Raw genomic sequence first — 27,757 nt, 5'->3', positions numbered from 1 at the left:
TTTCTCTGTCTGGCTTACTTCACTTACTATGATAATTGCTAGGGCCATCCATGTTGCCACAAATGGCACTGTTTCACTCTTTATATATATATATGTACACCATTCATCTGTCATTGAACATTTAGGTCGCTTCCATGTCTTGCCTATTGTAAACAGTGCTGCAATGAACATTGGTGTGTATTATTTGAATTAGAATTTTCTCAGGATATGTGCTCAGGAGTGATTACAGGATCACACGGCAATTTTATTTTTAGCTTTTTAAGGAACCTCCATACCATTTTTCCATAGTGATTGTACCAGTTTGCATCCCCACCGACAGTATAGGAGGGTTCCGTTTTCTCCACGCCCTCTTCAGCATTTATCGTTTGTAGACTTTTTTGATGGTCATTCTGGTCTGTGTGTAGTGATACCTCATCATCATTTTGATCTGCATTTCTCTAATAATTAGCGATGTTGAGCATTTGGAGAAAGGGCTATTTAGGTCATCTGCCCATTTTTTGATTGAGTTGTTTTCTTTCTTTTTTTGATGCTGAGTTGTATGAGTTGTTTGTGTATTTTGGAAATTAATCCTTCATTAGTCACATCATTTGTAACTATTTTCTCCCTTTCTGTAGGTTGTGTTTTTGTTTTGTTTCTCATTTCTTTGCTGTGAAAAAGCTTTTAATTAGGTCCCATTTATTTATTTTTTGTTTTTATTTCTATTACTCTGGGATACAGATCCAGAAGATACACTGCAATTTATGTCAAAGAGTATTCTGCCTATGTTTTCCTCTGGGAGTTTTATAGTGTCTGGTCTTACATTTAGGTGCTTAACCCATTTTGAGTTTATTTTTTTTTTATATGGTGTTAGAGAATGTTCTAGTTTCATTCTTTTAGATATAGCTGTCCAGTTTTCCCAGCACCACTTATTAAAGAGACTGTCTTTTCTCCGTTGTATTTTCTTTCCTCCTTTGTCAAATATTAATTGACCATAGGTGCATGGGTTTATTTCTGGGCTTCCTATCCTGCTCCATTGATCTAGATGTCTGTTTCTGTGCTAGTACTACACTGTTTTAATTACTGTAGCTTTGTAGGATAGTCTGAAGTCAGGGAGTCTGATTCTTCCAGTTTCTTTTTCTTTCTCAAGGGTCTTTTCTATTCGGGGTCTTTTGCATTTCCACACAGATTTTAAAATATTTTGTTCTAGTTCTGTGAAAAATGCCACTGGCAATTTAATAGGGATTGCATTGAATCTGTAGATTGCCTTGGGTAGTACAGGCATTTTAAGAATTTGATTGTTCCAATCTAAGAACATGCTATATCTTTCCATCTGTTTGTGTTGTTTTCAATTTCCTTTATCAGTGTCCTAATGTTTTCAGAATATAGGTCCTTTGTCGTCTTAGGCTGGTATATTCCTATGTATTTTATTCTTTTTGATGTGAAGGTAAATGGGACTGTTTCCTTAATTTCTCTTTCTGATCTTTGCTAGTGTATAGATATCATCAGATTTCTGCGTATTAATTTTATATCCTGCAACTTTACTGAACTCATTGAGTTCTAGTTGCTTATTGTTACTGGCTGCCACACTTAATCAGGACTCAAACAACCAAGTTCCTACCATGCAGCCAAGTCCAGGTGCTCCGAGGGTGCAGCTGATCAAAAGGTGCCAACAGGAAAAGGTCCCTAGGACATATTCCTAAGTGAAGAGAGCAAGCTGCAGAATGATACAGAGTATGGTATGTGTGCTTTTTAAACCCTGTGTTTTTCTGCACAACCTATGTGTATGAAAATGCATGAGGAAGAAGCCTGAAAGGCTACACACCAGAAGGAAAATAGTGGGGGCCTAGGGGAGGGGGGGGGATGGAGGGTGGCAGGCACAGAGAGCCTTCAGCTTCATCTGCACACATTTTTTTTGGTGAGAATGTATTCTTGTAAAAACACATTTGCAGAATAAAAAAAAAAAAAAACACACACACTTTCAAAGGTTAGAGGCTGGCTAGTGTCTGCTCAGAGGGTTCCCCAGCCTTGGTTCTCCAGTGTGGACCTGCCTCTGAATCCCCTGAGGAACATGTTGGAACTTTGCAATCCAGATCTCCTGAAGGAGAATGCAGTCTGCACCTTGCCTAGAGTCCCAGTAGGAGAAGCCGGTCCCTGGAAACACAAGTAAATAAAGCAATCTGCACATGCAACTGTCAGCCCGAGGTGTGAGCCAGAGGCTGTGGAAGCGGCTCCCAAGAGCAGGGCCTGTTCTGGGGGTCAGAGGGTGGAGGGGCAGGCAGGAAGCAGAGCTGTCTCCTAATGAATCTGGAAAAGCTCCCAGAGAGGGTGGAATGCAAGAAAGTAATTGCTGAAACCTCAGGGACCTCCCAGATCCCAGGGACCCCAGGTCCCCCCTTGGACTTCATTCCTCCACCTCCCAGTGCTCACTTGAGCCCCCACTCAGGAGCAAGACTCCGGGCTCCACAGCTCAGCAGAGCTGAGCCGAGGCTGGGGGCTCCTGGTCCCAGGGCACCTCAACCAGGCCTTGCCTGCTTGGCATCTCCATGGGAACCACCAAACAGCCCAGTTGTTCCACAACTGCTGTAGGAACCCAGCCCTGGTGACTACAGGCTGACCGCAGTGCTGGGCCCAGCTCACTCCACGCCCTGCTGTGGAGGAAGTGACCCCCAGGTTTCTGCAGTAACAGCACTCACAGGTCAGAAACCACAGGAGCCACCCTGCCCCAGCAGGAGTCTGAAAATGCTACTTTTACCATCAGACTTATATGCGACCTACTCAATACCCTGGTTGAGTACACCACCTTCTTCCCAGGTGACTTAATTTACCTATTCAAAGGACCAGCTTAAAGGCAAGCTTTTCTCCCCAAAGAAAATATCAGAGTCTAGAAAGCAAGGAACAGGAGCCTTGGCATGATCCTTTATGTCCTGAGAGAACAGGGCTCCAGGAATCCTGTCCCCTGCTTCAACCAAGGTGGTCCCGCTTTGCCCTGTGTCCTTTGAATAAAAGATTCCTCTTTTTAAAAAAGGCCCTGAAAACTGCATTGGGCCTTGGATCCAGTCCTATTATTTGAAAGATGGAGAACACTGAGCTCCTATTTGGTTCGACCTTCATTTAATAAGCACTCATTATTTGTTACTCACGTATGTCAGGCACTGTGTCAGGCACTTCCTGGGGACATTCCAGGAAGACTCAGCGCCTTCTCACAAGGAGACTGAAGCCGAGGAGAGGACAGAAGAAAGCAGAAGCTGGAGCGCAGAGTGAGGACTTGAGAGCAGGTGGGGAGAGATGTGGGGGCAGACACGGGTCAGAGAAAGTCTCAGAGGCAGGCCACCTTCCAGCCCATGATCGCCCTGCCATCAGGACTCTGCTATATGACACCCTTCTCGACCTCAGGACGGGGTGTCTGGTCTGCCCTCCCCCACGCTCCTACGACCATCCCAGGCCACGGTGACGTGTGGGCGGTAAGTGGCATGCCACTCCCTGGACCTGCCCTAACAGTCAGCCTTGTGACTGCGAGCAGCTCATCCCACCCTCCTCTCTCTGTTTCTCCAGAAACACAGACCCCTGACACAAGGCTGCCCTCTGCAGGCAAAGGTGGGAGCCAGGCTCGCCCTCAGCCTGAGGACCTAGGCTCCAGGGCCTCCCCACCCCATCTCCGCGAGGGTGGGCAGCAAGGGTTGGTGGTGGCACCCTCTATGAGGGAGGAAAGGGAGGAGACGGGGTCAGCTCTTCAGGCCCGTGTGGCTGACTGGCCTCCACACCCTTGTCCCTTCCCACGTTCTCCTACAGCACAACTGCTCCATCTCGGAGTCTGGTCTCTGCCCAGTGTAAGGTGTAGCCTGGAGGAGGCAAGTTCCGCCTTCACAGGTTAGGGAACAACAGCTGATGTTCTCACAAGTCTGGCCTCCACGCATGGATCTAAACTACTTCGAAGTTATGTCTACCAGGAGGTGACTACTCTACCTTCAGAGACATAGAATAATTGTTACCGAAACACAAGTGCATGTGTACGATGCAGTGAAGCTGAACAATACCAAGATGTCAGAGTTTGGAACAGAGAAAGGTTTATTGAGGATCCCCAAGGAGACACGTGGCTCACACCTTAAAAAGCCCAAACTCCCTGAAAGCCCTCAGCAAAGCCCTTTTCTAGGAAAGGTGAGGGAGGGGCCGGGTGACTTGGTGACTTGCGACAAACGTCTTGGTGTCAGATCCTTTGTCCTCCGAGGTCAGGTCACACTCAGGTAAACATGTTTCTGTAAATCTCTAACAAATGTTATCCTCTGTTCTAACAAGAAAGGGCCCAGGCCCCAGACACAGCTTTTACCCTCTCAGGTCCGAGATTCTGGCTGAACAGGCCGATCTCAGTTGGCTCCCTCAGGGCCGGGTCCCCAGACCATGCCCAGCCATCATTGCTCGGGAGACTGTGCCCACGGCCCAGCTGGCCCTCAGGCTCCTCAGGCTGCCTCACAGAGGTGGGGAAGAGGGTGAGGTTCACTGCTGCCTCAAGGCTTGAGTCCTTTCAGTGGCCTTGGAGAAGGCTCTGGAGCCCTGCTGGACACAGCCCCCAGCCTGTTCCCAGGGTGCCCCCTGCTCACCTGCTGGCCCAAGGCCAGGTGAGCTGAGGGACCAGGGGAGAAAGGGTGGGGGGATCTGCCTCATACCTCACTCTTCACCTGACCACCACCACTCTACCAACAGTTGGCTGAATGGCCCACTAATGGTGGGTGGTTCATTTGCTGTTGGTTGCTTTGGGGAGGGACCCACTGCAGCAATGGCTGAGCAGGACCACTAATGGGCCCTCCCCCCATAACCGTTGCCTGGCAACGGGGCACAGGTTAAGAGCACACACAGTAATGGCTGCGCTGTTACAAAAATCTCATCTTGATAGCCCCTGTCGCACTGGCCAGGGATGGACTCGGTCAAACTAACAGAGCGGGATGAGCACGGCCCTTCGCATGCAGCCATTGCTGGCCTCATTACTCTGCACCCTGTTACCAGGCAACAGGTCTTGCTCAGCCATTGTGTGGTGCCTCAGTGGGCCCCACCCACAAGCCTCCAACCATCAGTGAGCCACCATTAGTCGTCCTGCTCAGCTATTGGTTACTTGCCCACTGGTAACTGTCGGTGAGGGACCACTGGGGAAGTGATTCAATCAAGGGTCAGTGGTGTGGTGGTCATCAAGTGGAGAGTGAGCTAAGAGGGAGATTCAGGCCTTCTGGAGGCCCTTCAGCTTACTCATCCTTGTTGGGCCAGCGGGTAAGCTGGAGGGCCCAGGGAACAGACTGGGGACTGTGTCCTGAGGGGCTCCAGAGCCCTTACTAAGGCCCTCCATCAGCCTCATCCCAGGCCTTGAGGCAGCGGTGAACCTCTCCCCCACCCATCTCTGTGACCTAATAGCAGTGACAATCTGTCTGGTCATAGTCTGTGAGACCTGGTTTCCCCCTTTGGGCTGCCTGAGGAGACTGGGGGCCAGTTGGGTTGAATGCCTGGCTCCCTCAGGGATGACAGCTGTGCAGGGTGTGGAACCTGGCCCTGAAGGAGCTGCCGACTGACTTCTGCCTTCTCTTAGCCAGGACTGGGATCTGGGAGGGTGAAAATTGTACCTTGGGGCTTTGCCCTTTCTTGTCAGCACAGAGAATAGCATTCATCTGGTAGAAGTTTATAGGAACATCGTTACCTGACCATGACCAGACCTCAAGAGCAAAGGATCTGACACTGAGAAGTCTGCGACTAACCACACCCACCCCTCACCTTTTGCTTTTAAAGGGACTTATTGAAAGCTTTCAGTAACTTTGAGGTTCTTAGGGCAGGAGCCACCCATCTCCTTGTACAAATCTGTAATAAATCTCTGTTCCAAACTAATGTTTAGTATTGATGGGCTTCACTGTGTGTCTGGCACATGGACTTGCAAATTTGGTAACAAAACCAGAGGCTGAGACACTAGCCCCAAGTCCTCTATGACACAGACCCCCTCCTGCAGCAACAGGAGGGACACCCTGGTGACTTGCATAAAAGAGTGAGAAGGCACCCAAATACATCCTGATAGGAATCAGAATTGAGACCTAGAAGAGCCTTATGGGACCCTCACACAGCTAGAGGCAAAACTGCTGACAGAAGGAAGCCAAGGGCCTGGACTGGAGTGGAAATCACCTCCCCAGACAACATCAGTGACCTTAGCTTAGGAAGGGGATGAGAATGGGGCCATGATCTCCCTGAGATGGTCAGTTAGAGGAAAAGTGAAAGTTGCACTCAGTCATGTCGGACTCTTCACAACCCCATGGACTGTAGCACACTAGGGTCCTCTGTCCATGGGATTCTCTAGTCGAGAATACTGGAGTGGGTTGCCATTTCCTTCTCCAGGGGATCTCCCAGACCCGGGGGGTCAAACCTGGGTTTCCCCACATGGCAGGCAGATTCTGTACCGCCTAAGCCACAGGGAAGCCCTCAGAGGGGTGACCTCTAAAAGATAGATCCAGGAAGGGGGCTCTGGAGCATCTCTGGAGTGAGTATAGTCAGTTCATCCGCCCCACACCCCGATCCTGAGCAGGATCCCAGAATGTCAGGGTGGGCGGGAACCTCGGAAATGTGGTTGTCTACAGGTAAGTAAACCGGGGCTGAGAAAGAAGGGATTTTTATCCTGTGAGCTCAGAAACACTTGACGCCCTTCAGCCTCAAGTGCTGTTTACCTCCCCTTCCTCTACCCAGGCTATGGCTCAGATGGTAAACAATCCGCCCGCAAAGCGGGAGACCCAGGTTCGATCCATGGCTCGAGAAGATCCCCTGAAGAAGGAAATAGCAACCCACTCCAGTGTTCTTGCCTAGGGAATCCCATGGACGGAGGACCCTAGTGGGCTACAGTCCATGGGGGTCGTTAAGGGTCAGACACGACTGAGCGACTGACACTCCCCAGGCTGAACCTCTCCAATTCCAGGAGGGCGGGGTGCGGGCAGGATATGGTCTGCCAGGGCCACCCTCACGGGAGCTGGGCCACGTCGGCTATGGCCCAACACTGTGTGGCCAGGCCAGGGAGTCACCACCTCCACTGCAGACGCCCCATGCAGGCCGGCCCTTGGGCTCCCCGGCTGGCGGGCTGCTCAAGGCATGTGGGAACATAAGAACCTTCTGGAAGGACAGCAAGTAAATCGACCGAGCGCGGCAAAGGCCGCCCCAAGGGCTGCGAGCAGGGCCCCGCCCCCTTGCCAGAGGCAGCTCCCCATTGGCCGGACCAGGAAACTCTGCCTCCCCCTGCCCCCGCCCCGCGTGCAATCCCAGCAGCCCAGTGCCCACCCCCATTGGCCGGCCCGGAGACCCCGGCCCTTGGTGAGCCCTAATGCTACCTTGGGGTCCTGCTGAGCAGCCCACTCTCGTGGGGGGCAGAGACTTCCCACACCACTACTGACTCCAGAGAACAGGAACCAGATCACGTGCACTCATTGAGTACAGCGTATTTACTGAGCAATGATGCGGCCAAGGTCCCGTCACTATCACAGTTCTTAAGGGCTTTAACACCAGAATCCCAACTTCTGCTTTATGAATGAGGCACCCGAGACCCAGAGCTGGAGTCTGGGGTCAAACCAGGTTCCATCCTTCCAGGTCACGCAGCCTCCATTGATTCACTTGAGTGTAAAGAAAGGTCCTTTGAACACCTATTGAGTGCCATGCAAACTCGCAGGGCCTAGCCTGGAGCCTGGCACAGAGTGCTTTGGAAGAAGGGGGAGCACCAGTGCATAGCGATCGCTCCTTCGGTCTGAGTCTCTGTATTTACATAGGGCATTAAGCGTTAGAAAGGCCTAGAAGCTCTGAGCCCTGAGGCATCCCCAAGGAAACACCTGAGACTAGCTCTGCAGCTGAGGGTTAAGCTCTCATCAGCTACACTAGCACCACTTCCTGTCTGCACACTTGCTGACAGCCCAGTCCTGACTGTGGGGCCTCTGGCAAGGGCTGGAGGATGCAAGAGCAGACAGACAGAATCTATGGCAGGCCTGGCTGAGCTGTCACTGTCGTGTATACTCTGTCCCAGAAATGACAGCAGTGTTTCCACCTGCCCCCAACTCTGCTCAGGACTTTAGGAGAGGTAGGGAGGGTCAGAGGGGGGGCAACAGGAAGTGGCACAGCCAGGGACCCAGGCACTTGGAAGCAGGCTTGAACACTGGACACTCCACACAGTGCCAGACAAATAAGACAACAATCAGAACAGCTGAGGACCTGTAACTGCAGCTTCGAAATCAGCCAAACCAAGGGCTGGTCTCTAGGTAGCACCCAAAGTGGAGTGATTTAAGCAGCACAAGAAGCTAGCTGCCATCAGGACGTCTCCTTGAGGCCCGATGCTATTGTCCAAACTGCCCGTCTGAGCCTCTCTGCTTTGGTAAGAGTTTTGTTCCACTGAGGTACTGAGGGCACCTGCGGGATATAGCCCAAAGGGAAAGTCGCATCTCACTCTGCACCCGAAGGACCTTCCACTCACTCCAGAAAATAAAGGTCCTTCTTGAGTGATTCTGAATGGAAAAAGGGCTGGAGATGAAGGGGGCCCTGAAGGTGAAAGGAAGGTCAAAACTAGGCTTCCTGTGGTTCTGTTGACTCCAAATCTATTAGGACCGTGACAAATCTAAGGTGGAGGAGGATGCGGTTGGGTCATAACCACCTTCGACAGATAAGGAACGTGAGGCTGGTGGTGGCTAAAAGATTCACCTAGATCTCCTGGCCTAACTCTGCCATGAGCCGCAAGTTCTAGAAGACACTCTGTCCTTTAATGTGACAAGTCAGGCCTGGCAACGCCACAGTCCACGCTGGCTCACCAGCCTCACTCTGAGTAGGACCTTCCCCTAGGAGCAGGACTTCCTGGGCCCATGGTGCACCTGACCCCCCACCCCCACCCCAGGTGTCAGGTGGGGTCCATGGAGCATGCACACCCATGAACACTGAGACTCTGAGGGAAATGTCATCCACTCCAGGCTTCAGTTCTCCCCAGTCTCAGCTGATTACCAGAGTTCATCACGGATGCAAACACCCACTGGGGAAAGAACAGCAAACACTGGGAATCACTCTGGGCCAAGCACACCCATCTAGGAAGACACCCGGTTCCCAGGGCCGCAGCCGAGGTCAGCAGGCATCCCCAGGTTGGTCTGGACAGTGCCTCTGCCATCCCCACACAAGGAGGTGGCAGGGTAGTTCCTGTCCCTCAGGAGATCTTGGTCCCCTTTATAACCACACCCAGTATTTACAGAAGCACTTCGAAAAACTATAAAAAAAAAGTTTCAAAATAATAGTAACAAATTCAAATTTCTAGCGCCTATTCTTCAGGCTTTCTGTCCACTCTGCTGTTTCTCTTGTTGACAGAGAAACCCGAGGCCCTCAACATCCCTATCACCCTGGCTCTCTTGCCCGTCCATGCTACTAGTCAAAGGCCCCACCAAAGCGTGGACTCCCCTAAGCTTTAACGGAGGCTTTATAAGTCAGGAATGTAGAAAAGGCAGCAAAAAGTGACAAGTTTAGGGAACTGAGGCATCTGGTTACCCCTATACACTCTGTCACCATAAAGCCCACTGCTTCCTATTTGAATAATGGAGGCGGGGCGGGGGGGAATCTCTCCAGAGTCATCCCAGAAGGAAGCAGCATCAGGCACGAGTGGAAAAGCTCCGCAGGGGCGGGGGAAGAGAAGGTCCTGCCCGAGATGATCCCGCAGGCTCCTGCCTGGTCAGCCCTCCTCCGAGTGGCTGGGCCGGGGCCGGGGCCGGGGCCGGGGCGGGCTCCCCAGGCGGGCGGAGGGTCCGGGACAGGGCGGGCCCACCTGGCCCCGGGCGTGCGTCTGCATGTGCACCGCCAGGTGGTGGTTGCGGTTGAAGGCCCGGCCGCACTGAGGACACCGGTAGGGCCGCTCGCCGGTGTGGATGCGCTGGTGCCGGAAGAGGTCGGAGGGCCGGCGGAAAGCCTTGCCGCAGTAGGGGCAGGCGGGCCAGCCCTGGCTGTTGCCCGTGTGCAGGCGCTGGTGCAGCAGCAGGCTCTTCCGCTGCTGGAAGAAGCGCAGGCACTCGCTGCAGTGGTACACCTTGGCGGCCGCCGGCCTCCGCCCCACGAAGGGCCGCCGGCCCTCGCGCTCCTCCGGGAGCCAGCGGATGACCGGGCCGGGCACCACCACCTCCCCTGGCTCCAGTGCCGAGTGCGCGTCCCCCCATCCGGTGGGCGAGCCGCCCTGGGCCTCCCGGTGCTCCTCCTCCACGTGGCTCCGCTGATGAATGGTCAGGTTGATCTTCAGGCGGAAGCTCTGGCCGCAGTCAGGGCAGGGGAAGGCCCGCTCTCGCCGACGCGGGAGGACGCGGGGCGGCTGGGCCCCGGCCCCCACGGGCCGGGGGTCCCCTGCCCGCGCCCGGGGGACGCCCGCCGCGTGAAGCCGGCCGGAACCCCCGGTCCTGCTCCTAGGCCCTTTGGGGATTCCACACGCAGCCCGGCTTGGGGACGCCCCAGGGAAGGGCAGCTCCGGCGTCATCTCGTCCTCGGATGGTGCTTCCGCCTTGATGACCACAGCGCCGCCCCCTGGCAAATGGAGTCTGCGTTGATTTCGGGGCGGGCCACACCCCCCCACCAACACCCTACATCCAGCCCGGCCCACCCCGCCTTCCCTGAGCCCCTGCTCCAGAGTACTCACACCTGGGGCAGGGAAACCCCGCTGCAAAACCAAGAGCCGGGGCCAGGGCTCAGACCAGGGGGCACAGATGGGTGGGAAATGAAGAGGAGACAAAGACAGGCCCATCTCCTCAACATGCTGGCCTAGCGGGACTCGCCAACGTTCTGACGACTTTAGCTCTGATCTGTGACAGTGAGCCCTGCGGGCCCTCATGGCCCCCAGGCTGTACGAGGCTTCATGCCTGGAGCTGGCAGGTGACTCGGCCGGCTCAGGGCTACTGGGCCACATGACAAATCCACATCAAGCGCCCACCGCCTGCCCTGCCCCACGCTCTCTCAGGTGACAGAAAGCAGGCGCGAGGCCTGGGCTTCCCGGCCGGGCCTCGGTGTGGGTTCCACCTGACTCGGAGGCGGGACTAAGGCAGCAACGGGTGGTCTCAGCACCAGCTCGCAGGGGTCCCCATGGCTAGGGAGGCAGGCCCTGGCCTCGGTCCTGCCTGGAACCCCGCGTTCCCCCACATCCTCCAACTGCTACTCCTCTGGCTTCCTCTGGAGCCAGCCCCCAACCACACTCTTCCCTGACCGCCCCCCACCCCCAGACCAGCATCCGCCAGCCTTAGCTGCCAGACTACACAGTCTGCTTCACGGTAACAGCGAACCTAGCCCCCCTGCCTATGAGAATGAAAACCTCCACCCTCAACGGACAACTTCCAAGGTTCAGGACAGGAGTGATTTCCACTGTCGCTGAAGCCTGAGCTTAAACCACAAGCTGGGAGGCCGCGGAGGACAAGAGCCGGTAACTGGTGAGCCCCCAAGGCAGCACCCAACAGCAAGACCGTGGGTTCTCTGCTCACGGCTCACCTAGGAGTCCTCACTGATAACTCATGGCAGAACCTCATTTCTACGTTAGAAACGACCCACTGTTTTTACCTTAGTCCTCCAGCTACAGAATCATTACGAGTCTATGAATCATCTAAACTTTGAGGTAAAAAACCTTATTGCACTGAATAGGCTGCCATGGTATCCTCGGGCTTAGGAATTAGTGAGGGTCTGAGACCCTCTTCTTTGAAGACGCAAGGCTCCCAGGTCTCTTCATCTGAAGCCACCCACAACCCCAAGGGGGACCCAGATCACACATGTGCCTCCCCTCAAAGCCGGAACCTGGGGGGAATGACGGCAGGCTGGATCCCTTTCTATTGGACCAGAATAGGCAATAATCGCTTTACTTTTTCCTGCTTATCAGGGTGTAAGGCCGGTTCACAGAATATGCACAGACTCGCAGCAGGAAGAACTAATTTCAATCACAGGCCACCACACTCAAACTGTAAGACGTGCGAGGCGGTGCAGCTGGGCCGTGTCACAGGGCAGCTGTGAGGCGGCCTCTGCCACCAGACCGCCTCCTGGCAGCTTGTGGCTTGTCTGCAAGCAGCAGCTTCCCAACCAGAGCAGAATGGTGATGGGGGAAGAACTGGACCACAGGTGACCGGGGTCCTCAGAGCTCCAGGAAGTAATACTTGGGGTTGAGGGAGGTACCCTCAGGAGGAAAGTCCTCCCCCACTCCCAGAGGGCCCCCGAGGTCTCCCGAGGCTCTGCTGAGGCCATGGGGCCTCCTCCCTTCACTCACCTGGCCCCAAGCTGGGCAGGATGTCCCTGGGAGGGCAGGTTGGTGACTCCCCATCTGAAGAGTCTTCCTCCCGTTTAACTGAAGACAAAATGCTGACGCCAGCTGGGGGCCCTGTGAGAGAGAGTCCCATGAAGGCCTTTCCCAGCAGCCAGCCCTGGAAGGAGACATGGCCATCCCCCAGCAGGCCGAGGACGTGCTCCAGCTCCAGGGCCCAGGAAGAGGAAGTGCCACGTTCTGTCCCGAGGGTAGCGGCTCCCCACCTCCAGCTCCCCAACCTCTGCCTCAGAGGTGAGAAGAGCGCGGCAAAGGCCATGCCCCCAACTCCCATGCAGGTGGTGCTAACAACTGGCCTCTAAGCTTTGGGAGGTCACCCTGATGGGCCTCAAAAGGGCAGAAGGGGAGGCCCCAGGGTCCAGCGCCAGGTCTGCGACAGATCAGGGACAATAAGAAGGTCTAGTCCTCTGACACACTGGCTGGGAAGGACAGACACGGAATGGGGGGGTGTCACCCATATTCAGGGGTGCCCATAGCTAGTGGGGAAGATGCACAGAAGTAAACGGACAGAAAGCACCCCAGAGACTGAATGGTCAGGCTGGCAGGAGTGGGGACACCAGGTTAGCAAAGAGCAGTCTGGAGACAGAAAACAAGGCTCTGGATTATCTGCTAAATGCTCTCTGGATTATAAGCCATTTTTTGTGACAGGACAGGCAAGAATGTTCTTTTAAACAAAAGCACAGAACACTGGGAGGGGTGACTGGAGCCACAGAGCCCTCAGAGACCTTTCGAAAGAGGACACTCACTGAGGGACACGCACGCTGGCACCGTGCCAGACACACAAGTCGCACTGCTCCGCTGACGTGATGGTCCTCACACCCTGAAGAGGCCCCACGTCCGCCTCCGTGCCCTTCTTCACTCTAGCCAAATTGGTGTATCTGGCCCCCAACATACCTGAGGAACCCACACTTTTGCTCAGACTGTGTTCTCCTGCTGAAAATACCCTGTGTTCCCAGCAAAATCCACCTCTAAGGCCTGTCTCGGGGGCCCGTTTCCTGGGAAGCCTGTCCGGCGTAGAGCAGCCTGGCCTGCCCCCAGCCGTCTCTCCCACCCTGGAGCTGCAGCGCTTCTCGGTTCTGCTTGTCGGGTCCTGTTGGCACTGCTGCCCAGCGGCCCTCACTCACCGGTGCTCGTTTCCGGCGGGGTCACCCTTGTTTCCCAGTCTCGCTGGTGCTCCAGGGCCTGCCCTTCTTGTGGCTCCTCCTGGGCAGGGCTGACCGGGCTGGGGATCTGCTCTGGATGCGGAGGAAGGCCTGGGAAATGCAAATTAGTGATACTAAGGACGACACAGAGATCTCCCAGGAGACGCTGGGGAGTGGCTAACTGCAGTCACCTGTGCATCAGGTCAGCCATAGGGCACGACCATGACATGAACCTCACTGATCATCTAGTAACTAGATTCCAGGCTAAAGAGAAAAAGAAATGGTACATATAGCCTGTTAAGTTATCTGACAGTACCAGACAGGTCATGACACACAGGACCAAAGATCTGGCTTTTTTTAGGGAGTCCTGGCTGGAAACAGTTTAACAGTAGTTCCCCAATCCCAAGTCCTCCAGCGGGCTGCTGTATAAAGATCCCCTGGGGAGCACCCCCAAGATTCCCAAGATTAGTTCTGGGTGGGCCTAGGAAGTATGCATTTTTTAAAAAAGCTTCTGAGTGGAAGAGACATGAATATTTCACAGAATGAAAAATTAAAATGGCCCATAAACAAATAAAACTACACCGGTACCATAGCCAGACAGACACTACAAGAAAATTACAGACCAATATTCTTTACGAACATTGATGGAAAAACCCTTAACAAAATGCTAGCAACCTGAATTGGACAGCACAGTAAAAAGATTAAATAGCATAACCAAGTGGAAATTTATTCCTGGAATGCAAGGATGGTTCAACATGTGAAACTAGATCAGTGGAATACACCACATTGAGAATGATGGGGAGAAAGAAAAAAAAACACGATTGTCTCAGTGAATGCAGAAAAAGCATCTGACAAAATTCAATACCCTTTTATGAAAAAAATTCACTCAAAAAATTAAAAATAGAAGGAAACTACCTCAATATAATAAAAGCCTTAATAAGGCAGAAATTCAAACAATATGCTACGACACAGATGAACCTTGATGATGTTATGCTAAGTGAAATAAGCCAGTCTCACAAAGACAAATACTCCATGATCCCACTGACATGAAGCACTTTGAGAACTCAAATTCATAGGGACAGAAAGGAGAATTGTGGTTGCCAGGGGCTGAGAAAGGGGGAGAGTTATTGTTTGATGGAACAGAACTCCAGTTTGACGAGATGAAAGGAGTAAGAGATGAATGTTGGTGATGGCTACACAACATGTGAATGTATTCAGTATCACTGAACTACACACTTACATATGGTCAGTCTTATGTTATACGTATTTGATTAAAGTAAGGAAAAAAAAGTGCTGATACACAGTACAATATAGATGCAACTTGAAAACACTATGCTAAATGAAAGAAGACAGACACGGAAGATCATGTATTATATGATTCTATTTATATGAAATGTCCAGAATCAGCAAATCTATAGAGTCAGAAAGCAGATTTGTTGTTGCTAGGACTAGGGGGCTTGGAAGGGGTTCAGGTGATAGCTGAAAGATACAGGGCTTGTTTCTGAGGTGACAAAAAATGTTATAAAATTGACTGTGACTGCACTTATCTATGAATATGCTAGAAACCAGTGAAAGTGAAAGTGAAAGGGGCTTCCCTCATAGCTCAGTTGGTAAAGAATCCGCCTGCGATGCAGGAGACCCCAGTTCGATTCCCGGGTCAGGAAGATCCACTGGAGAAGGGACAGGCTACCCATGCTAGTATTCTTGGGCTTCTCTTGTGGCTCAGCTGGTAAAGAATCCACCTGCAGTGCTGGAGACCTGGGTTGAGAAGATCCCTTGGAGAAGGGAAAGGCTACCCACCCCAGTATTCTGGCCTGGAGAATTCCATGGACTGCAAGAGTCAGATGTGACTTTCACTTTCACTTTTACTGAATTGTATGCTTTAAATGGGTGAACTGTATAGTCGGTGAATTATTTCTAAAAAATCTATTTTTTTAAACTACACTGAAATATTCCTTACCTATCACGAAGACTAAAATCCTGCAAGTCTGACCACATTCCCTAGTGGCAAGGCTGTGGGGAAAGAGGCCCTCTTTCACAACACTGATGGGAATGTAAATGATACAACATCTTATGTGTCTGAATGCCATCAAAGCTACATCAAAATGACCTATAGGTCACTCGAAGGGGTTCCCAAGAGCCAAGAATGGGACAATGTAAGCATGAAAATAATGGTTGCAAAGGACTGTATGTATAAAATATTCATCTGTAAAGTTATACTGATAATAAAAAAAAGGAGGAAAGAAAAACCCAAGTATTGGTCACCTTTGGAGGCTTCTAAGGAAGCAACTCTTCATTCTGAAAATTGATGAAAAGCAATAATTAAGCAGCTAATCTGCCTTTTCTGTACAGACTATATTTCAAGGTAATTAAAAGAGCTGGTTAGGGAAATTATTCTTTATAAAAGAATTTCAGCTACGAGGTGCTGATGCCTGCCTGCTCAGTCGTGTCTGACTCTTTGTGACCCCCTGGAATGTAGTCTACTTGGCTCCTCTGTCCATGGAATTTCCAGGCAAGGATGCTGAAGTGGGTTGCCATTTCCTCCTTCAGGGTATCTTCCTGACGCAGGGATCGAACTTGCATCTCTTGCACCTTCTGCATTAGCAGGTGGATTCTTTCCCACTGCACCACCTAGGAAGCCCTCAGTTCAGTGCAGTCGCTCAGTTGTGTCTCTTTACGACCCCATGGTCTGCAGCATGCCAGGGCGCCTAATAGGGAAGCCTTATTAGGTGCCAAAGTCATGACCAAATTTCACCATTTTACAACCCCTAATTCAGTAATGAATCCAGGCAAGTCTTCAATGGCCGTTAAACTCATTAGGTGAAAAGTTGATGGGGAATTTTATAATAGAAGGATAAAGTTGATAATCACAAAAAGACAGGCAACCGAGTAAGACCTGAAACTGTAAGACTCCTAGTAGAAAACATAGGCAGTAAGCTCCTTGACATCAGTTTTGGCAAAGAGTTTTTTTGGATTCAATATAAACAAAGGGACATCAAACTAAATATAAACAAATATAAACAAGGGGAAATACATCAAACTAAAAAGCTTCTACACAGAAAGGGAACCATCAACAAAATGAAAATGCAACCTACTGAACGAAAGAAAATATTTGCAAATCATTCACCTGACAAGGGGTTAAGATCCAAAATACATAAAGAACTCACACAACTCAATAGCAAAAAAAAATTCAATTAACATTTGAAGATCTGAGTATCTGAATAGACATTTTTCCAAAGAAGATGTACAGATGGGCAGCAGGCACATGAAAAGATGCTAAACATCACTAACCATCAGGGAAATGCAAATCAAAACCACAATGAGACATTACCTTACATGTCAGAATAGCTATTTTCAAAAAGACAAGAAAAGACAAGGATGTGGAGAAAAGGAAAACTTTGTACTCTGTTGGTGGGAATGTAAAATGTTTCAGCCACAAGGGAAAACAATATAAGGGTTCCTCAAAAAATTAAAAATAGAACTACCATAAGATCCAGCGATGTAGGTTATTTTTCCAAAGAAACCAAAAACATTAACTCAAAAAGATATTTGCACACTGATGTTCACTGCACACTGTGGCATTATTTACAATAGCTAAAATATGAAAATAACTTGAGGGTACCGATAGATGAATGGATAAAGAAAATGTGGTGTGTATATATGTGTGCGTATGTACGTACATATATACACATATAAATATAATGGAGTATTATTCAGCCATAAAAAAGAATGAAATCCTGTCATTTGCAACAAACTTTAGGGTATTTTGCTAAGTGAAATAAGTCAGACAGAGAAAGTGATCTCACTCATACATGGAATCTATTAAAAACAAACAAAGATGGAGTAGGAAATGGTAACCTACTCCAGTGTTCTTGCCTGGAAAATCCCATGGACAGAGGAGCTTGGCAAGCTACAGTCCATGAGGTCGCAAAGAGTCAGCCATGACTGAGCACATCAGCACATACTATGATCTAAAATGGTTGTTTCCTTTTGTACTCCTACCAGAAGAGTTTGGGACTTCCAAGTCTTGCATATCCTTGCCAATATGTTTAGTCTTTTAAAATTTTTGACCTTTTTAATAAATGTATAGCAGTAGAAAAAAAAAAAAACAAAGAGGGGCTTCCTTGGTGGTCCAGTGGTCAAGAATCTGCCTGCCAATGCAGGAGACACGGAGACACACGGGATCGACCCCTGGTCCAGGAAGATCCCACATGCCACGGAGCAACCAAGCCCCCCTGCACCACAACTACTGAGGCAGCACTCTAGAGTCTGTGGGCTACAACTACCAAGCCCACCTGCCCCGACTACCGCACCCATGCACCCTAGAGCCCGTGCTCCGCAATAAGAGAAACCACCGCATTGAGAAGCCCACGCACTGAAACTAGAGAGCAGCCCCCGCTTGCTGCAACTAGAGAGAGCCCGTGTGCAGGAGCAAAGACCCAGTGAAGCCAAAAATACATAAATAAATAAATCTTTAAACAAAAACAAGATCACAGATACAGAGAACTGATTGGGGGTTGCCAGAGGTGAGGGGTAGGGGGTAGGTAGAACGGGTGAAAGCGGCTCGAGTGTGGCCTACCCTGAGATAAGGGGCCTGCGCCCCTTCCTGACCTCACAGTGTAGGAAGTGCAGGAGGGCAGGGAGACACATGGACAGTCCCCAGCCCCGGCCACGCCCCCACTCACCAGCACCTGGCCTCCTGGGACACGCTTCCACTCTCTCGTTTCCTTCCTCCCGACCCCATGGGCCTTCAGGACAAGGCTCCTCTCCCCTCTCCATCCGGGTGAGGATGTCCGGTTTGGAGATGGCATAATCTGCGTGCAGAGTACAGACAGCTGGGTCAAGACCGGACACCCGCCATCCAGGTGCCCAGAGACGCAACAACACCGGAGGAACAGCAGCCGAAGCTGAGACACAGCCTGCAGGAGGCCCATCTGTGGACAGGAGCCCAGAGCGTCATCTAGACCACCTCACCCAGGGAGACCAGCATCTCGTAGTTGCCCCTCATCACGTGCTTGTACAGCTCCTTTTGCCACTCGTCCAGCTTGCCCCACTCCAGCTCAGAGAAATACACGGCTACGTCATCAAAGGTCACAGGCACCTGGAACCACAGGGTCACGCAGGCTCACCCACACGCCGAGGGGCAGGGGCCGCGGGCTGTCCCACCCCCGGTGCCCAGGGCTTACCTTGGGGGCCTCGCCCTTGCTGCCCGGGGGCAGCCGCAGGATCCAGAAGTTCCTGTTCCTCAGCAGGTTCTCCACGTTCTCCAGCCGCCTCTGCAGCAGCCCGTACTCCTGCAGCAGGGTCCCCAGCACGGCCCACTTGCCCTCCAGCTGGTTCCCGAACTCCACAGCCGTCTTCTCGCAGTCGGCCAGCTTCTTCTCGGCCGTCCCCGTCCGCCCCTCCAGAGTCAGCAGGCGGGTCAGGCAGGAATCCACCTTCTTTTCCAAGGCCTGGATGGCGGCCACCACTGTCCACAGCGTGATCTCCGTGGAGTAGAGGTAGGAGTTCTTCTCAGCGGCCGGCTGGGGTGATGGAGAAGGAGTCGAAGACCTCTCGTCCCCTGTTGGCTTGTCCCTCTCTGGAGCCTGTCCAGCAAGAGCAAGGGGAGCTATGATCACAATTATCCAGTGAGATGTCCATCTCAAAGAGAAACGTCAGAATGGCACCTGCCCAGGTGAAGCCCCACCTGGGATCCTGAGGACCCAGCAGGAAGCGGAGGAGGGGGAGGAGCAGGGGGATATCCATCCTCTAGGACAACCTGGACCAGGGTGTTAGCAAGTGGGAAACAGGAGGAAAAGCATCTGTGGCCTCGCACAGGTGACTTCCCTTCCTGATCTCGGTCTCCTCCTCTGACACTCAGAAGCTCGGTGGCAGTGGTACTACTCATGAGCTCTCTGAGCTCCGCAAGGTTTGCTATGCATTTCAACTCCAACCCCACATCTGTAAAATGGGGGTAATAATAATACCTACATGATGGGATTGTGAGGATTAATGATGCAGTCTTATTTAAAAGCACTTAACATGATGTCCAGTGTGGCAAACACTCAATAAACGTGAGCCCTGTGTTGTTGACAACGAGGAGGATGTTGAGCTGACAGTGGGTCCAACTCAGGGGTGCAGTAAGTCATTCACATGGCCGTCTGTTCCACCCTGTTCATTACATTGTCCTTCAATGTCTTGGGGGCTTCCCTGATAGCTGAGTTGGTAAAGAATCCGCCTGCAATGTAGGAGACCCTGGTTCAATTCCTGGGTCAGGAAGATCCCCTGGAGAAGGGATAGGCTACCCACTCCAGTCTTCTTGGGCTTCCCTTGTGGCTCAGCTGGAAAAGAATCTGCCCCTGGTGCGGGAGATCTGGCTTTGATCCCTGGGTTGGAAAGATCCCCTGGAGAAGGGAACAGCTACCCACCAACTCAATGGACAAGAGGTTGAGTAAGCTCCGGGAGTTGGTGATGGACAGGGAAGCCTGGCGTGCTGTAGTCCACGGGGTCACAAAGAGTCAGACAGGACTGAGCTGAACAGTTCATGACTGAACTGAACTCAGTGTCTTGGAAAAGAGTTTCTGAAGTGCCTCAGCTGACCTCGGGGCCTGATGACCAGGCTTCAGTCCTGGTTCGTCTCGCTAAAAGCCTTGCTGGACAGATGGACCACTTCACCCCTTCACTGTACTCATCCCCATGGTCAGATCACCATCAAGTCCTACCTGTGCAACTTCTGAAACTATCTCAAGTCCATCCTTTTCTCTCCTACTCTGCCACGACTAGTCCAAGCCCCAGTCACCTTTCCCCACACTGTCACTACTCTGCCCAGCTGGTTTCCCCAGCTCACCCTTCTTCCCCCGCAATCCATTTTCCACAGGGTGGCCAGTAATCTTTTAAATGCACAGACCAGAGCATTTTAGTCCCCTGACTGATAGCTTCCCGGTGTACCCAGAATAAAATCTAAATGTCTTATCATAACCCAGCCTACCTCCTTGACCTTATATCCTCCTGGGTATTAACTACAGGCCAGCTCCCCTGGCCTCCTGGGATTCTTATGATGTACCTTGCCCTCTCCTCCCCCTTTGCCTGAGCACTTCCCTCACCCCTCTTTACGCCTGGCTCCCTCTTCTGTAAGACTCCAACTTAAACACTGCCTCACAGAGAACTTCACCAACTGACTCATCCAAACTAGGCCCCCTGCTAGCCCTTCCTTCACAGCACTAATAATCTATGATCGCGCCGTGTGTCTACCTGTGTTATGGCTTGTGGTCCCCATGACAAGATAAGATCCATGAGGATATCGGCTCCATGAAGGTATGCATTATTCACTGTTGTATTTCCCAGCTTCTAAAAGAGTGCCTCATTCATAGCAGATGCTCAGTGAATGCCTACTGAATGAGTGAATGACTAAACAATTAAACACATTCATTCAATAACAATGACTAAACACCTGTCAACAGAAAAGTTACAATGGGGATGCAGAAAAAAATTATGCGGTTCTTCCTTGTGCTGGAGAAAAGTTATGTACATAGACAGTCAAATTAACAGTGTGATATCATGGGCTAATGAAAGTTGAAGGCAAGTGTATCCTGTTGGGCAAATGTTTTGGGGATCTCAGGTGCTGCAAGAGAGCAGAAGGAGAGAGGCGGATGAGAAGGGCCAGGAAAAGTGCTGAGAAAGTGGTCCTGGGCTAAGTGGGAGCTGAAGAGGCACCTGTAGCCCCAGGGAAAGGACTTGCTGGGGGCTACCCCCAGGGAGCAGGGCTGTAAGTCCCAAGAACGCCCATCCTCTTTTTCGCCCTTGCGCCCATCCTCTTTTTCGCCCTTGCACTCGGAGAGCCCTTAAAAACACACACACACCAAACTCACCAAGGAGGAAAGAAAAAGAAAGTGAAAGTGAAGTCGCTCTGTTGTATCTGACTTTTTGTGACCCACATGGACTGTAACCTACTAGGCTTTTCTGTCCATGGGATTTTCCAGGCAAGAATACTGGAGGGGGTTGCTTTCCTTCTCCAGGAGATCTTCCTGACCCAGGAATTGAACCCAGGTCTCCCACATTGTAGGCAGATGCTTTACCGTCTGAGCCACCAGGGAAGTCCTCCTTAAGACAAGTTCCTCCTTAAAAAGTATCCAAAATAATCAGCCTCTAGAAAAATCAAGGCTTCAAAAACCTTGTTAAGATGTATTAATAATGGCAGATACGGGTTGATGGCGCAGTAATCAAGAACCCGCCTGCCAACGCAGGAGACCCAAGAGAGGCCGGTGTGATCCCTGCATCAGGAAGACCCCCTGGAGAAGGAAATGTCAACCCACTCCAGTATTCTTTGCCTGGAGAACCCCATGGACAGAGGAGCCTGGTGGGCTACAGTTCACGGGGTCACAAAGAGTCCAACATGACCGAGAGACTCAGCACGCATGCACGGTGGATTGAGCTCTTCACAAATGTTTTTCTACTATGTCAAAAAAAAAAAAGGCCAAAAGGTTATTTTCTCTAAATTGGACACACTGTATATTATCAGCCAACGTTCCAGTACCCGCTAATCTTTTATAAACCACAACAAAAAACAAAAACACCCGGCTACAATCCCTGCAGCAAACAGCACTCAACACCTTCTCTTTGGTGTCAGTGCACGTGTGCACCCGAAAGGGGATCCAACTCCGGAGCCCCGGGTGGGCGTCAGGCTCTGGCCTCGACTAGGTGGGCAACTTTGGGCGCGTCTCACCCCCTACGCCCCCAGCCTCAGACCTCGGTCGTCAGAACCGATGGGGCCGGAGTCCCGGAGTCCCGGAGTCCCTGTCCCCACCCCCACCCCGCGCCTGTCTCCGGGCCTCCAGTGAGACAATGGACGGGAGGAGACCGCCACTCGGTTCCAAGACGAGGGCTTGTCATCTTAAGTGTGACCGCAAAGTCCGGCCGCTCCCGCGACGTCGGGGCCGCCCACCCGCCGCACACGGCCTGGCGTTTGGGCCGCCCAAGGCCCGGCCGGGACGAGGGCAGCCGGGCGGCCCGAGCGGGCCGGACGCGCGGGCGCGGGGAGGAGGCGGCGGAGAGGAGGCCGAGCCGCGGGCCGCTCGGGGCGCCGCCCGGCCGAGACCCTCGCGGGCCCACGCGGCGGCCCGGCGCGGCCGGGCGTCCGAGCGCGGGGCGCTTACCTGGGCGGGCGCCGCTTCGGCCATGGCTGTCCGCGTCCCTCGCTCCGCGGCTCTCCTCCCGGGGGCCGGCGCGGCGCGGCGCGGCGGCGGAGGCGGAGCGGAGCCGCCCAGCCTCGGAGCTCCTGCCGGGTCGGCCGCGAGCTGCGTCCGAGACACGTGCCCCGCCGGCCGTTTAAACAAGAGCTGCGCTCGCGGCCGGGCCCGAGGCCGCGCGCAGCGCCCCCTGCAGCCCGAAGGACCGCACACCCGCGGCCTTCGGTGCCCACCCGCCCCGGGCGGCCGCGGGGGTCCCGCCGCGCGTCGGGGAGCCGGCTGCCCGCCCTCGCCTGGGCCGCGGGAGTCGACGCCGGGGCCGCACGCGCCGCGGGGCCCACCGGCCGGGCTTCCGTTGGGCAGAGCCGACCCTCGGGCCTGGGCCGGGCGGGGTGCTTGGGGGAGTCGGGGGCGTGGAATCCAGCCAGTGAGCTAACAAAGGAAACGCGCTGGAAACTTCGAGGCTTTGGGGTAAGAAGCTCAGTCATCGCCGGGTGACCTCAACTGTATATGCACTTGATCTGCCGTTTTAACACCTCTAATGGACCCCAAATAACTGTTAGTTTGGGTATACATTTTGCGCGGGGAAAGCCAAGGTGGAGTGGGAGGGATCGATAAGTATTTTAAAACTTTTATTAGTTTTCCGGAATAAACAGAAGGATCTCAAGAAAATTGCATTTCGTTAAACAAACCAACCCTGCCTCCTTCGTTCCCTTTGGGGATCCAGGGTCTCCTCCGCCTTCCCTGGGGCCCGCCTTCCCAGCAGGTATTCGGCTCGAAAGCCCTCTCCGCCACACCCAGTTGCCGCTTGCCTGTCGGCTACCAGCTGAGGGTCCTCTGGATCGGAAGGACTAAATCCACCACTAACTCAGGCCCTGAGGCATTTGGAATAAACGACTGAATCTGGGACCTATTTTCCCCTCATCTGCAACCCACAGAGCCTTACTCTGGAAAACCACTTAATCAGCGAATGTAAACTTAAATGGGCTTCTCAGGTGGCTCAGTGGTCAAGAATCCGCCTGCAATGCCGGAGACACTGGTTCCATCCCTGGGTCGGGAAGATCCCCTGGAGGAGGGAACAGTAACCCGCTCCGGTATTCTTGCCCGGAAAAGCCCATGGACAGAGGAGCCTGGTGGGTTATAGACCGTTGGGTTGCAAAGAGTGGAACACAACTGAGCCTGCGCTCATGTGCATACACCTAGAGTAAAATATGCTTTACTTCCCTGGCGGTCCAGTGGCTAAGACGTTGCCCTTCCAATGCGGAGGGTGTGGGTTCAATCTCTGCTTGGGGAACTAAGGTGCGGGGCAGCCAGAAAATAAATTAAAATATGCTGTATACAGTTTAAGCTTTACTTTCTATCTATTCTGCATTTCGCAATAATCTCACTCTGTCCAACAAGCCTGGAAACTCTTCCAGGTTTGGAAGAGTTAGAAATTAGTCTGCAGTTTTGTTTCTTTATGTTTTCTTTTTTTTTCTCTTGGGAGGGAGGGAGAAAATGATTAGCCCATATATCTGATCCAAGCAAAAATGAGGTCAGTTAATATAGTAGGAACACAAATAAATTGATAACCTTCTTCAGGTCAGGTTCACCCCTAGAATCTGGGACAAGGTTAGAAAGTATTACTTTAAGGTAACAAGAAATCAAATCTATATATGACATTGTTCATCCTGGGAATCCTTGTTGAAGTAACCTGATCTAAGACAGTTTGCCAACAAAAGATCACTCCTCAGTTCTCAGCAGGGGTCAGGCAGACCAATGTATTAAGGATTACACATTTCTTATAATTTTATAAGTTGTGATCTCATAAAATAAGAGTTAATGTCCAAGGCAAACAGAAAGAGTCCGGAAAATGGATGGAAGGGGAAGATGTTAGAATTTCACAGCAATTTCACAGAATTGCTCCAGGAAGAGTGCTTTCATTTTTGACAGCTGGTAGGAGTTTTTTAGAAAAAAGTTTCCATAAATCAGTATTCAAGTTTTAGTATCCTGCACTCCTGGAATGCTTATTAAAATACAGATTGCTGGGCACAGGTCTCAGAATTTCCAGGTCTGAGGCTGGAGTGGGCGGGGCAGGGGCACGTACAAAATTTTGTCTCTGTTTGCCATGAGATGTTGATTCTGCTGGTTGAGTGATCACACTGCCCTGACCATTAGCTCCCAAAGCTGCCTCCCATTTCCAGGCTCTGATTTTATAAATATATTAAACAAAAAATACAAAAACCTGATACCATCATGTGGTTTCTTGAGCAGACCAGCCTGGGTGTCAGGCCAGGTGTCGCTCTAATATAAATTAAGATGACTTGCATCCTTAGTTATTAATCTTTCTCTTGTGGATTTGCTCTTTTCTGGAGCAAGTCTCCAGGGCCTGAGTACCTCTGGGTTAACTGACAACACTGGATTTCCACAGCAGAGGAACAGACCCTGGAGGGATGGGGTGACTCCACCCGGGTACAGGCCACTCTAGCAGTCAACCATCAGCCTCTGCGGCGGAAGGTGGACTTGTCAGTGGTTGAGGGCCACTCAAACAACACCTAGGGTCATGTAGGGTGAGGGAAGGGTCAAGGTACTCTAATGCCAGTGACCCCACCACCGCATCCTCAGCCAGGAGATGGGGCAGAGAATTCCCACGCCCCCCAACCTTTAGATTAGGAAGTGCACACCCCCTCTAAAGTAGCAAGAGGGGAGATATTAGCAGAGGGAGACCAGAAGGACAACCCAATCCCCTTGGCCCATGAAGCCCTCCCTTGTTGAGACACCACTGGGCTCCCTGTTCTGTCAACTCCTGTTAGACCTCTTCACTCAGCAGACGTTCGGTGAGCACCTCCGTGCCAAGCCCCCAAGATGGGAGCTGTGAAATCCAGGTACGATTGACACCTGGTCCCTGCCTTCAAAAAGCATGACCTCCTGTTGACTCTACCTCCGTGATCTCGTCCACCGCTCTCTTCCAGCCGCAGCTACACCCAATCAGACCTTCATCAGCTCTTGCTGGTCTCACTCAAAAAACTCTCCCATATCCCCCGTGCGCCCCTGCCCTCAACACAAACAAAAGCTCTTATTAGGGTAATCCTCCCAGTTCGCAGCTAGATACAGATCACCCTTTCGCTCAAAACTCTAAGCTCCCCCATTACTAACTCAGTAAAATCCAAACTCCTTAGTCTAACCCCAACCTCTCTTTCCAACTACGTCCCCCACTACTCCCCTCCTCCCACCCCACCCTCAGCCGGGTCAAATGAATTGGTGTTCACTGGTATACACTCCATCATGTGTAGTTTGGTCACGTTGCTCCTTTTCAGAATGTCCTTAGAGGACATTCATCCTTAGAGGTCCAGCTCAAAAGGCATCTCTCATAAAGCCGTTCCCAGTGTCCCACCGCTGAATGTAATTGTTCTCTGAATTCTTACAGATTTTAGCTTCACTTAGGACATATCATTTTCGATCTTCTATTACATATCCCTGACAACGTGTAAGCCCAAGAACAAAGTCTCAGATTTATTAACCTTTTATCCCTCCGTCTGTAGACTTTGCACATGGAGACTTGGATATTCACGAGTGAACAAAATCTAAGGCTGTGCAAACATACAGTACACAGAGTGAACAGATTTCCACCCCAGCGTTCACAGCAGCAGTTTACAATAGCCAAGACATGGAAGCAACCTAAATGCCCATCAACAGATGAATGGAAAAAGAAGATGGAGTACATATACACAACGGAATATTACTCAGTCGTTAAAAAAACGGCATTTTGCCATTTGTGACAACATGGATGGACTTGATGGGTATTATGCTAAGTGAAGTAAGTCAGATACAGAAAGACAAATACTCTATGGTATCACTTACATGTGGATCACTTATATGTGGAATCTTAAAAATACAACAAACTTGTGAATGTAACAGAAACTGACTCACAAAGAACTAGTGGTTACCAATAGGGAGAGGGAAGCGGGGAGGAGCAACATAGGAGTAGGGGATTGACAGGTACAAACTATTATGCACAAAATAAGCTACAAGGATATATTGTACAGGGCAGGATATATAGCCAATATTTTTAATAACTATAAATAGAGTATAACCTTTAATTGTGAATCACTACAGTGTACACCTGTAACTTACATATTGTATATCAACTATACTTGTTTTAGTGTTTTTTTAAATAACTTTCTCATCTTTTTTATTTTACTGCTACAGTACATGGTTGTTTAAGTATTTTATTCATTTGGCTGCAACAGGTCTTAGTTGCGGCATTCAGGATCTTTAATCTTCGTTGTGGCTTGTGAACTTAGTTGCAGCATGTGGGATCTAGTTGCCTGACCAGGAATCAAACCCAGGCCCCTTGCTTTGGGAGCATGGAGTCTTAGCCACTGGACCACCAGGGATGTATAGTTCAATTAAAAAAAAAATTTTTTTTAAGGAAACAGATTTTGATATAATGTAAATTCAACCAGGGCAAAGATTGTTTCCTACACTGCCATAACCCAAGTATTTAAAACAGTGCCTCAATAACAGGTGCTTGACATGTATTTGCTGAACAAAAGAAATGAATGAGGGAAGCTTTCACAGAAGTGGGTCTACAAACTGAGTGAAAGTGTCAAGTCGCTCAGTCGTGTCCAGCTCATTTCGACTCCGTGGGCTATACAGTCCATGGAATTCTCCAGGCCAGAATACTGGATTGGGTAGCCTTTCCCTTCTCCAAGGGATCTTCACAACCCAGGGATCGAACCCAGGTCTCCTGCATTGCAGGCGGGTTCTTTAGCAGCTGAGCCACAAGGGAATGGTATCAAATACTTGACTCACAGAGAAGGGCATTCCCAGGAGAGGCAACACACGAGCTGAATGCGGTCATGGGGAAGTACGGCTTATCGATTAAAGGACAGGACTCCCACTGCAGCAGCAGCAGAGAGAATTTAGTGTGCAAGGTGAAGAAACCTGGAGCAGGTTAGCTGGTCCAAGTCTTGAGTTCTACACTTAGAAGCTTGCCCTAAGGCTTTGAGGCAAGGCCATGTCCAATTTATGTTCCAGGACAGTAACTCTGGTAGTTCCTCCAGTAACTCCCAGATGTGATTAGGGATAGGAGATTAATCAGGTTACTGAATGAAAAGCTGGGTAGACGACAATGAGGACCTTACCTGCAGGAACAGCAAGAAGATTGTACCGATTAGTCGCTGGTGTTT

The 27,757-nt window shown here is 51.3% G+C and overlaps 1 protein-coding gene across 3 annotated transcripts; it reads right to left on the bottom strand.

Moving 5' to 3' along the window:
• Positions 1–9,406: 9,406 nt before the first annotated feature.
• On the bottom strand, positions 9,407–22,971 carry ZNF783 (zinc finger protein 783). 3 transcript variants are annotated; one of them, XM_081537295.1, is made up of 7 exons: positions 22,554–22,971; positions 18,606–19,007; positions 18,394–18,520; positions 18,105–18,233; positions 13,402–13,530; positions 12,224–12,334; positions 9,407–10,509 (listed from the first exon to the last, which is right to left on the bottom strand). In XM_081537295.1, the coding sequence occupies exons 1-7, from the start codon at positions 22,575–22,577 to the stop codon at positions 9,674–9,676; spliced, it is 1,758 nt and encodes a 585-aa protein (XP_081393421.1). In that variant the 5' UTR covers positions 22,578–22,971; the 3' UTR covers positions 9,407–9,673. The 3 variants fall into 3 exon arrangements, with proteins under 3 accessions (XP_081393421.1, XP_081393422.1, XP_081393424.1); XM_081537296.1 differs by having other exon boundaries at positions 18,111–18,233; XM_081537298.1 differs by lacking the exon at positions 12,224–12,334.
• Positions 22,972–27,757: the final 4,786 nt, after the last annotated feature.

This window comes from Giraffa tippelskirchi, chromosome 10 (genome assembly GCF_054371585.1).
Source record: "Giraffa tippelskirchi isolate mGirTip1 chromosome 10, T2T-mGirTip1v1.2.pri, whole genome shotgun sequence".
Lineage (NCBI taxonomy): Eukaryota > Metazoa > Chordata > Mammalia > Artiodactyla > Giraffidae > Giraffa > Giraffa tippelskirchi.
Note: the sequence above shows the minus strand (reverse complement) of the source record. Positions and strands in the feature narration are given on the sequence as shown.

Coding starts and splice junctions, on each gene's coding strand:
- ZNF783 (XM_081537295.1), bottom strand. CDS start 22,577: ATGGCCGAAGCGGCGCCCGCCCAG. Junction 12,335..13,401: donor CCCGCCGGAAACGAGCACCG/GTGAGTGAGGGC, acceptor TCTCTCTCACAG/GGCCCCCAGCTGGCGTCAGC. Junction 10,510..12,223: donor CCTGCCCAGCTTGGGGCCAG/GTGAGTGAAGGG, acceptor TCCATTTGCCAG/GGGGCGGCGCTGTGGTCATC.